The sequence below is a fragment of the Plectropomus leopardus genome, chromosome 3 (genome assembly GCF_026936395.1).
Source record: "Plectropomus leopardus strain MGB_pleo_1.0 chromosome 3, ASM2693639v1, whole genome shotgun sequence".
Classification (NCBI taxonomy): domain Eukaryota; kingdom Metazoa; phylum Chordata; class Actinopteri; order Perciformes; family Serranidae; genus Plectropomus; species Plectropomus leopardus.
Window position 1 is genome coordinate 3,207,035 of NC_142178.1, and position 11,555 is coordinate 3,218,589.

An 11,555-nucleotide genomic window follows, 5' to 3' on the forward strand; every position below is an offset into this window, starting at 1 on the left:
ACCATTAAAGACCAATCAGATTATTTTCAATTGTGGTAAATCATATGCTGTAAATCCATTCTGTCTCTGTCTAGAGCTGCATGGCTCTGTCCATGAGGGACCAAAGGTGGGCTGGATCTAAGATCTGCAGCCTTCAGCCTCACTTCTCCTCATCCTCTCATATCATAATAACCCTTTAAAACCAAAGCAAATTATCTTGATTTCTTTTAAAAACTCAGGGAACCATAACAAGTCTCAAGCTACAAGAAAATTACTTGATTTTTTTTTAAAAAGAAAAAAAAAACAGTTAAAAAACAACACGAGAAAAAAAAAATCTAATACAAAATAATAAATACAAAGATAAAATGTTGATTATGATTATTTAATTTTCTGGACATTGTCCCTATTTTTTTATTATCTTCTAATAATTCTCTCTTTCTCTGCTTTATAACTAATTTCCAGGTCTTTTTATTTTTTTTTAAGTTTTGCAATTTGCAGGACATCTCTCGCAAAGTTGCCTATTCCCCTTTTTTTAGCCATATTTTCAAAAGCAATCAAACCCAAATGTCAGGTTTCAAAGTCTTCAATGACTGTGATGGGTCTGAATGCAGCACAAGAAATCTGATGTCGTTCCAGGTTTCAAAGGGTTAATAATCAGAATAATAACAACACAACCAGTATTGGTCAGTATAGACGCATGCTTTTTGATTTATTTGTGGTTGTATTCCCGATTAATACATTTTAGTCTGTGATGCTCAATGATACACAACTGAGAAAATAAATGTAGGAACTACTGATAACAGTCAACTACTCAGATATAACACAGAAACAGAGAGAGAGAGCGAGAGAGAGAGAGAGAGAATCTTTCATGGTTTCATTTCTCCAGAATTTTCATTCTTGAGTCCATGTCATCACTTCTGGTCCTGAGGAGAAAAAGGTTCAGAGCAAATCTTCAGTGAAGTTAAACAGTCTTACAGGCATTTCAGCAGCACTCAGAATTAGGGGTCGACAGATTATCAGCCTGGCCGATTATCAGAGCCGATATTTGCCATTTTGACGATTATCTCCATCTGCATTTTATTTTAATGATGACAATCAAATGAATTAATAAAAAAGTGTGCCTAATAACCTCAAACAACACCAGGGAAGGCAGCCTGCAGTATATGCAAAGAAAGTGTTAGCATTGCAGGAACTTTTACTTTTTAAAACCTCGAGGAGCTACTTTAATTTCTTCACTTTTTATTTAAATTTTCACTTATCTTTATTTTAAGAAGTTGTTGGGAACTTGCTGTATATGATGTTGAACGTTTCAGTATTTATATTAAACATTTGCTAAAGGCATTTAAACAAGTTTTGTGCTGGAGTTTGTTATATTCCAAATTTCAAATATTAACAGAAATATTTTCATTGTTATCGTAAAGACATATCGGTTCCAAATATTGGTTATTTGTCTCATTAAGAACTAATAATTGGTATCAGCCCTGAAAAAACAATATCGGTTGACCTCTTCTCAGAATCAGCAGAAACCATATGAAACAACCTTTGGGGCACTGCTTCGCTTTTTAGATATCTGTTCTGCCAACAGAAAGCGTAGACATGTGTTGATGTTATTTTGGTGACAAGCTGATGTTGCTCTATTCCAAACCCCTTTAAATTAAATGTCTACAAAAGAATACTTCAATATTTTTCAGGCCAAGAACCCCTTAGCTAAAAAAATGTTCAGAAAAATGTAGATAAAAGTTTTCTTATTATAATTGTTATTAACTTAAAAAAATCTATATATCTGTTCTTTGTCTGTATTTTACTATTTTCTTTTCTATTTTTAAAATTATTTTTCTTTTGTATTTTATTTATTTATTCTACATTTCAGGTAATTTCCCCGCAACTCTTAAGTTGTAACTTCTCCCTGTTTTCTTCATAGAAATAGAGTTACATTTCTCATGTCTCAAAGGGTTAAACCAGGCACCATGTATTTGCTTTAAAGTATGTGAGGTAGGAAACTCTACTTTCACAAATGTATGTTACTGCAAAGACAAAATAGAAATACAAAAAGTGCATTTTTAGACTTTTTTTTTCAAAAGAAAAAAAACTTTCAAATCATTATGAAAATATAATTTGGTGGTTCCTCCTGCAGTAAGTCTGAGGACCCCCTGGGGGAGGACCAAGGGTCTACAATGTCTGTTTCCAGTGAAATACAGTTTATTTGAAACCAGTTTTATTTTGAAACGATATAAAGTATGATAAGTGGCCATGTTTAAGGTAAATGACATGAGCTTAACTTGGAAACTGTCAGCTTTCTGAGGTTTCCTTTTGAGCCAAACAGTCAAGATAAAATCACAAAAAAACAGGAAGAGAAATTAACACCCTAAGCTGATGCAAAATGCCGACACAGAAATAAGTCATTCAGTTTGCATAAAAAGAAAAAAGGAAATTTTAAAAAAAAATCACTTGTAGATGAATAAGGTGACTCTATCGCAGCCTTGAACCAGGAATCTCCAAATGTTTGTTAGTGTGTAAAATGGATTATGCTGTATGTTAGTGTTTTATTAGTAAAATCTGAGCTGATGAACTCAGATGATGATGATGTTGCTGTGTATCTGCATAGTGTTACTTTCATGTACAGAGTGCATTTTGGGGTTTGAAGTGATGTCTGAAAGTTGTTGTCATCACCAAGATCAAACGGGGTATCCGTAGTTCCTGTCACAGCGGGGGTAGCAGTGAGGGTTCAGCCAGTTCTCCATGTTAATCTCCTGGGCCCTCTGATCCAGAGCCTGCATGTGGAGCAGGTGCTCCTGGGGGGGGGGTAAGATAAAATTACAACAGAAGAGTGGCTTAATATGTGTAAATCACAACACAACACTACAAATCCAAACACATGTAGATAGAAATGATAAAAGAGATTTATCCCAGGAAAAAAATGACCTTTCATAGCAAACGGAGGAGATGTCTTCGACGCAATGGGGAAAAACTTCTGGACTATCAGATGTAGAAACTTCAAGAGACTGAATATATATGTACGCCCTTCTTTGAAAATAGACATCTGTAACCATGACTGTTCTGCTTTTCCTTTTTGTGCTTGTTTTGTTTTTCTTTCTCTCTGTTCATGAAAAGAAAGTCATGAGTTAATATGAATAAAACTTGTGGTTGTGTATTCAAACTAAAACACAATAAACATTAAAGTTAAAAAAAGAAGAAGGAGGTCAAGGTACGAGCAGCCGACTATTAAAGAAACAAGAAAGCTGATAGCTGTCTGTTTTGCTCACATTTGCACAAATGAAAGTGCTTGTTTCAGAGGGGAATCAGCGCTGACTCAGATCTTTTTAATCCTCTGCTTTCAGTTTTGCGCAGCAGCTCAATAAACAGCTCAGAGTGAAATGACAGAGATGAGTGGAGCTAAACGGGGACACGTTTGGACCTGTGCACTGATGCAGAGATTCCTTCAGAGCGTGATAATACACACACACACACGATGACAGATTACTGTATAGATACTGCTGCTGCACTTAGATTACTGTCAAACAAATGACACAGTGACACAGACTGAAAGTGTCTTATATTAGCTGATTTGGACATAGATTGTATTAAGATACACTTGTAATATTTTTTTGAAATGCTTAGGGGCTTGAATTATGAAAATTTGGGGTGAATATTTTCTATGACTGTGGCATGTAAAAGACAAATAATGACTTGTTAGTCCTTTAATATCACACACACTCGCTCTGCGCACAAAATGTGCTCTTCAAAATCAAGCTTTGAAAAAAATTATACATTAATATTATTTTCTACTTTCATTGGGTTTATTTTTCAAAACCCAAATCAGTCCTCATAATAAATAACAAATATTCATTCATTTCTATAATTTTAACCCTTTAGGTTTTTGTCATGATGCCACTGTTTTTAAAAAAACAAACACAAAATAATTATTTTCAATATACTACATGCAAAGTAGATTTTTTTCTACCTATGTCAAAATGTATGCTATATGCATGAACTTAGTCCCTTAATATCTATTTTAGAAGCATTCAATATATATGATGACATTTCAATTTTATGTTAATACTTTCATTTTTTTGGATTATCTGCTACATTACAGCCACAAAGTGATAGAATTCAGTACAATCAATAGCCAATAATCAAGTCAGCCTCCTCCTGATGTATCTGTGCTCTTTGCTCTGATGAACCTTACCCTCATTGGCTCATCAGGGTGGCCGGGCTTCATGGGCCGCTCCTGCCTCTTACTGCGGAGCAGCTGCTTAGCAAAGCTCTCCTTGATGATAGGGTTGGCATCTGAGGGACAGAGAGAGATAAGAGTCTGACTGCAAGGAGATCAAATGTTTACTTTTATGTCATGTGGTCATGTGATGCGCACATCCAGTTCTGCTGCTGCTGCTGGGAAAGAAAAGATTACATAAAGTTGATACTAAAGGGGATGAAAGAATAAGATAGTAATTTTGATTGTGTGTGAGACTGTCTGCTCTCATTTAACCTCTGCGTGAGTAATTGATTTTTTTCTACACTGTAAATTCACCAGTTGATCTTACTTTTATAAGTAAGTCAAAACGACTGCCTTGATAAAGGTAAGTAAATAAAACTGTCAGATCTGATTTATGTTCATTATATATCTAATTGTTAAGTTTACGCATAGTATATTTTAGTTGCATTTACTTAATTTTGTGAGCTTGTTGCATCTTAAAAATGTGAAGTGCATAAACTTGTTCTTTGTAGGTTATAAGTAAACCAAGTTAGTCAGACTTAACTAAACAGTTTTATGTCTTTTACAAGTTGGCTGAAGTTTATTTGACTGTTAATATTAGTAATAAAATGGCATTACATGAAGTCCTGTTGAAATCTTAAGTAAAGTCAGAGGTACAGATTTAATCTGAATTCTTGTGTTTTGTTTTTAAATATTTTTATGTGGCTTAAACATGGATTTGCTTTGATTGAATAATTTTGTTTGTTATGTACAAACGCTGGTCTTGTCTTGAGATGCTCAGAATGGCATTTTGTTCAAATAATCCTGCAAACTCAGAACTTTTTGTTGTGCTTACATTATTTATCAAGCACGATCAGTTTTCTAAATATTACCGAGTCAAGACAACTGTTGAGTTAACCCTTTGAAACCTGAACAAACTGGCTGGATTTTTTTTATTTGTTATTTATTAAACATGGAAAGAGGGTGACAACAAAAAATTAGCAAGAAAATAGTAAAAAGTTACAAGAAAATTACTTGAAAATAAGCACCAAAAATGAAAAAAAAATGTGTGTGCGTGCATGCATGTGTGTGTGTGTATAACACATTGTTAATATATAATTATAAATATGTATAAATTTCTAAATATAATTTTCAAATATAGTTTTCCAGACATTTTTTGTTCATTTTTTTAAAAAAAATAACTCATCATCTGCTTCAGCTAATTTTTAGATCATTTCTTAGTCACTTGTTACTAACTTTTTTGCAGTTTTTGGGACATGTCTTGCCAAGTTGCTCATTATGTTTTTCAAGTTTTAGAAAGAATTTAAACCAATTTTCTCCGGTTTCAGAGGTTTAAATGCTTGTCAAAGGCGTCTGAGTGTGGCACATGAAAACTGATGTCAGTCCAGGTGTTAAAGGGTTGAGTCAGACTATCTTGGTTTGATTCAGCTGCTATCACTTAGAAAAAAAACAAGTTAATTTCACTTGTCATTTTTAAATTGACTCAACAAAATGATGTAAATACAACATTTGAGGTGAGCCTTACAAATAATAATAATAATAATAATAATAATAATAATAATAATAATAATAATAATAATAATAATAATATAAAGTAAACATATTGTAAGAGTAGTTATAGCCTACTTAATAACCTTTTTCAAGGTAATCTAGGTTTCCTAGATTTTGTTTTGAGGTAAGATCAACTTATCAGATTTTACAGTGTATGAGTATACAGCTGTTTGCTTGGTGGAACTGGCTCATCAGGAGAACATTCCTCTCACTGAACGCTGTGTTCAGAGCTATGAATAAACCTCTCACCAACTATCTGCTGTGGCTGGTGAGCTGTGGCTGACCTGAACTGTTTAGCTAGTCCATGTGAGGCTGTTTACACCCCAAAGCAAGCCTCAAGGGAACTGCTCCAACACACACACACACACACACACACACACACACACACACACACACACACACACACACACACACACACACACACAAACACTGGCCTGTGCAGAGTGAGGGCTCTCTGTCTCCCTCTCTCTAACACAGGCCTGTATAGGGAGGCAGGGTATTTGGTGGAAGGTAACAAAGTGCCCATTCATCGTCCTTGCTCCCCGGGGAATCGGGCCCATGCAGCACGTGACCCCAGCAGGCAACCAGGCAGCCAGGCTGGCTCTCTGCTCCTCTGCTGTCAGAGGAGCTGCTGTGAATCAACACAGGGCCAGATCTGCTGCTGCTGCTCACAGATACGTGGCAAAACATTCTGCAGCTGTCTCATAAAGAAAGACTGTTTTTAGTAAAAATGATATTTGTGAAAATTTGTGCAATTTTTTTTCTAAGAATGCACACTGAAATAAAATCAACATGCAAATGCACTTGTGCAAAAAACCCCCAAATATTTTGAAACATTATTCCCCCTTCTTGAACCAGCATCCAAATATAGTCATGCAACACAAGAAAGATGCACTGATATCATGCAAGACTTTTTGAAATGAGATCATTGTTATTCTGTGCAATCTTAACTTTTTTTTAACCCCTATTCAGATGCCTTCTACAAGCTCCTTTGCACCCTGAGCAAATGAGTTTGGTTTTCTTTAAAAAAAAAAACATAGGTGAAAAAAGGTAATGGCCGCATTAAAAAATGAGTGGTACCTAATTATCTAAAAATTACCTAAAACATACTTTTTGAAAAGAGGGGAGGACTATTCAAAAATTATTTCAAAAAGTAGAAAATGTCCACAAATTATAACTAATTATTATGTTTATAATTATAGTAATTATATTATATTAAAAGGTATGCTGCCAAAAAAATAAAAATAAAATCTATCAAATAAATATATATTTATTTTTGTCTTTTTTGTTTGTTTGCTTATTTTCACTACATTTTCTTGTAGGTTTTTTTTTTGCACTTTTTAAAAACTTTTTTCTCTAATTTTTGAGCCGTAGCTTGATGAGTTGCTTGTTGCCCTCCCCACATATTTTTGAAAGAGATCAAACCAATCTGCTCAGGTTTCCAAGAGCTAACTGACCTCAAACAACTCACTTGCTGCTGTAAATTCAGTCTGCAGGAGAAGAAGGAGAAGTTCCTCTTTTGACTGAAATTACACCCCATACTTCACTCTGACAGGCTCCTGAACTCGAGTTTCCTACCTGTGTAGATGGCCAGCAGGACCAGGCACAGCAAAAACACCACCAGCTTCTTCATCTTCTTCACCTTTCTCTTGCGTGAGCCTTTACTGCTCTGAGGTCCTGACCACAGTCCAGAGGGGGTGAAAGGGGAAATTCTCCTCCTTCTCCTCCTTCTCCTCCTTCTCCCCCTACACGTCATCCATTAATTGTCACATACCTGCTCATGTTACTGGGGAACCTTTTTTAAGGTAACTATTAGTGATGATACGTGTGCTTACAAAGAAATATAGTACACATCTCCACATATTAAAACCAAAGAGCTGCTAAATTACTGTGGAAGAACACTTCAGAGCAAGTCCTGCGTGAGGTGTGATGAGGCAGGAGGGAGACTCTCCACTAGATGGCACTGCAGACAGTCACACACAGACAGGCGAGGCTTCAGAGGCTCTTTTGAGGAAAAAGGTCAAGCCTGCCCTGCACACTTACTCCCTGCCACACAAGTTTTTTCAAGACAATAGTGTGTGTGTGTGTGTGTGTGTGTGTGTGTGTGTGTGTGTGTGTATGTGTGTGTGTGTGAGTGTGTGTGTGTGTGTGTGTGTGTGTGTGTGTGAGTGTGTGCGTGCATAATGTTAAGAATGAAAAAAGAAGATAGAAGGTAGGCTTATTTGTCAGTTTATAAAATGAAATTACATTTGTCCTTGATCCTGCTACTTCTTTGGAGTTTAAGGATGAGTTGATTAAAATCAGCAGTTAGATTCCATGCGGTTGCTCGGGTATGTTGCTGCTGATGGCATCATTCAATTCCTGCAGTGCATTTTTTGAATTTACATCAGAGTCTTGTGTCCTTACGGCTCTGAACAAGGTCCACCCATCCAGTGCATAAGCATGACACGGGATGTTCGGGGTTAACCATGTCTCTGTGAAGATGTGTGCAGAGCAGTCTCTGAGATCCCGTTGCTGAGTGAGCCTCAATCACATCTCATCCACTTCATTCTCCTGAAACTTGACATTGGCCAGAAGAAGGCTTGGTAGAGAGGAAGCTCTTGCTCTAAGTCTGTTTAGCCTCGCCCTGATTGGTTTCGTTTCTCCCCTCTGGTTTGACTGGCTGCTGCCTTTAGTGGGGATGAGAATGGTGCATTCAGTCCAAACCCCACACAACTTTTCCCGAAGTTGACAAGTGCTTCTCTATCATAAAAAAGTTGGGCTTCAGCTGAAGGGGCCACAGAGTTGAAAAAATAGAAAAATATAGCAAAAAGTAACAAGAATTTGAAGAGCTGCTGGCTGCTGCATCTACATGCACTGCCGTCATCATAGACATAGGGTTATTGTTTAAATTTTTAAAAATTTAATAAAGTACTGTACTGTAGTATGGAAAACATTCAAGATATTTGGACATTGTTTGTGGTGTCCCCCCAGGGTCAGTGTTGGGCCCTAAACTATTTATTATGTATATTAATTATATTTGTAGGGTGTCACAGGTATTGAAATTGGTGTTGTTTGCTGATGACATGAATATTTTCTGTTCTGATGAGGATTTAAAGAAGCTACTGAAAATATGGTTTGACACAAATAAATTATCACTAAACTTAAATAAAAACAAAATGTTATTTGGTAACTGCAGAATTAATGTACAGGTACAAATACAGATAGATGGGGTGCAGACAGAAAGGGTTAAGGAAAATAAATTTCTTGGGGTAATAATAGACAAGAAAATCAGTTGGAGAACACACATCAAACATATACAGACCAAGCTACCAAGAAGCATTTCAGTTTTAAACAAATCAAAACATGTTCTGGATAATAAATCACTCCGCATCCTATACTGTTCCATTGTCTTACCATATTTCAATTACTGTGTAGAGATCTGGGTCAATAACTACATGAGTTCAGTCAATTCACTGACTATTCTTCAAAACAGGGCAATGCGGGTTATTAATAATGTTGGTTATCTGGATCATAGTCACTCACTCTTCTTGCAGTCAAAATTATTAAAACTTACCAACATAGTGAAATTCCAAACAGCAAAAATTATGTACAAAGCTAAAAATAACCTTCTACCACAAAAGATACAAAAATGTTTAGGGATAGAGAGGGGAGTTATCAATTAAGAGGGAAACATAACTTCAAAATCAACAGAATGCGCACAAACAGAAAAAGATTTTGCATTTCATTCTGTGGGGTCAGACTGTGGAATGGTATGGGTGAGGAGTTAAAAAAATGTCCAAACATAAAACAGCAAAATATAAAGAATATGTTTTCACGGGACACAGGGATGAAATTGGGGTGTGACAGTCACTAGTTCACAAGATACTCTTACTTATTTTTTATTTTTCTGTTTATATATTTTTCTATTTATTTATGTACATTATTAGCTGGTCCTATTCCGATCGTTATGTTTGTTATTGTTTTGTTATTGTTTTGTCATTTTTTCATTGTGCTTTTTTATTGATGTACATGTATATACAGTAGGTGTACATTTGTACAATCATTGTTATTATTATTGTTGTTGTTGTTACTGTTGTTTTGTTTTGTGATTATTTATATTGCTATTATTATGATGATGATTAATATTACTATTAGTGTTAGCAATTTTGGGGAAGCAGGATAGACATGATAGATTTGTAAATCATTAGTATAGGAGAAGGAGTGGGATTAGATAAATTTCGACTTCTTCCCACTCCTGTTTGAACATGGATCACTTTTTATTATTTGTTGTTGCATTCTTTTTTTTCTTTTACTTTTTTTGTTCAAAACAAACTTAAATCAATCAAGCAATCAATCAACAGAAACCTTTAACTTTAAAATGCAATTTGAAACTGGAAAACATTAAAAATTCACTATTTTCATGAGTTTGTTTGTCTGAATGTTACCATCAGACAACATGGTACCACTATGGAACAGCCCACTGAAAGAATGTAAGTATATTTCAGCACACTTAATGTAAACAATTTATCAATTGAGGATGTATTGTATGAGTTTAAAAGGCCAAAAATGGGTGTGTTACCTGAAGGCAACACAGTGCCACAGAGGGTTAAATAAATTACATTGAAAACACATAGAAAAAGAAAAACAGTGATGTCCAGACCATAGTACAAAACATCAAACATATCTCAACTGATAAAAACATTACATCAAGATTCTTTATATCAAAATTCATCTCTACATCAAAACACATTATATTAAAATCCATCATAAGTCAACATCATGCATAAAGTTGTACATATAACATCTCTCTCTCTCTCTCTCTGGAGTCTTGACAGCAGAAATCAACTGTCATGGGGGTAAGGGCGGGAACATCTGGGGAGGCAACCAGGAAATCCTCCGAAGGCTAGACCGCCCCATTTGATGTGGCCCTCAGAGTTTTTTTTTCTTGTTAACAATTTACAGCATACATAATAACCATTGTTACAGCCATGGGTTTATAGAGAGAAGAAGAAGGAAAAAAACACAATACAGAGAGAAGAGAAAAGAAAGAAAGAAAAAGAAAACAACAAACAAACAAAAAAGAATGCATGCATGATAACATATATGCATTCATCAAGCTTTTAAGTATTTTTCCATGGAGCCAGTTTTCAGAGCCTTCTTGCTTTTAAGTCCATTAATAGTGATATAATGTTGCTTCAGTTCATTTAGGAAGTGATCAAAGCTGGGTTTGGAGTGTCTTTTTCTTTTAAACAAAATTTATCCCCAATTAACCAAATTTTCCCCCAGTCAATATCTCCATACATGGAGCCCTAGGAGGTGCTTTCCAAGGACTCGCCTCCGTAGACCATGTAGGCTGCGTCATCCGAAGGATACAGACCCTGAATTGGGGCACAGCTATACATTTAACATAATTGTATTTATTTATCTATGCTTTAAGTTCCAGTTATAAGAGGTTGTTTTTGCCATAAGGGGAAGATTTTGGTGCTTATTAATGACAGTCCAGAGAAGAGAACATGATCTGTTTTCATGAATTAGTAATTCTGGGAAAGGGGATATCTCATCACTTGTTTTTACACAAAAAGAAATATAGCTGATGCACTGTTGGGGATAGTAGTTAGTGTCTATGTATTAAAAAGTTCTGACATCAAAGCGGTGTGCAAAATGTGCATGAGTACAGGTCCAATTTTGATATTGATCCAGTTTGGATTTTTTGTGTCAATAAAAATTCTATCTATCCATCTATCTATCTATCTATCTATCATTGGACCTTGAAAGGTAATATATTAAGAATTGTACAGAGTGGTTGTGAAGGTGGTCATGGGGTTAGTAG

At 35.4% G+C, this 11,555-nt stretch overlaps 1 protein-coding gene across 1 annotated transcript; it reads right to left on the minus strand.

Annotated features, from left to right (window-relative positions):
* Positions 1 to 663: 663 nt before the first annotated feature.
* On the minus strand, positions 664 to 7,473 carry c3h17orf67 (chromosome 3 C17orf67 homolog). Its single transcript, XM_042485964.2, has 4 exons — positions 7,322 to 7,473; positions 4,166 to 4,266; positions 2,650 to 2,771; positions 664 to 902 (listed from the first exon to the last, which is right to left on the minus strand). The coding sequence occupies exons 1-3, from the start codon at positions 7,374 to 7,376 to the stop codon at positions 2,655 to 2,657; spliced, it is 273 nt and encodes a 90-aa protein (XP_042341898.1). The 5' UTR covers positions 7,377 to 7,473; the 3' UTR covers positions 664 to 902; positions 2,650 to 2,654.
* Positions 7,474 to 11,555: the final 4,082 nt, after the last annotated feature.

Excerpts from the sequence above, each read along its gene's own strand:
- c3h17orf67 (XM_042485964.2), bottom strand. The coding sequence starts at position 7,376 with ATGAAGAAGCTGGTGGTGTTTTTGCTGTGCCTGGTCCTGCTGGCCATC. Across the intron at positions 4,267-7,321 it reads CCTGCTGGCCATCTACACAG|ATGCCAACCCTATCATCAAG; the intron begins GTAGGAAACTCG and ends TCTGTCCCTCAG. Across the intron at positions 2,772-4,165 it reads ACCCTGATGAGCCAATGAGG|GAGCACCTGCTCCACATGCA; the intron begins GTAAGGTTCATC and ends CCCCCCCCCCAG.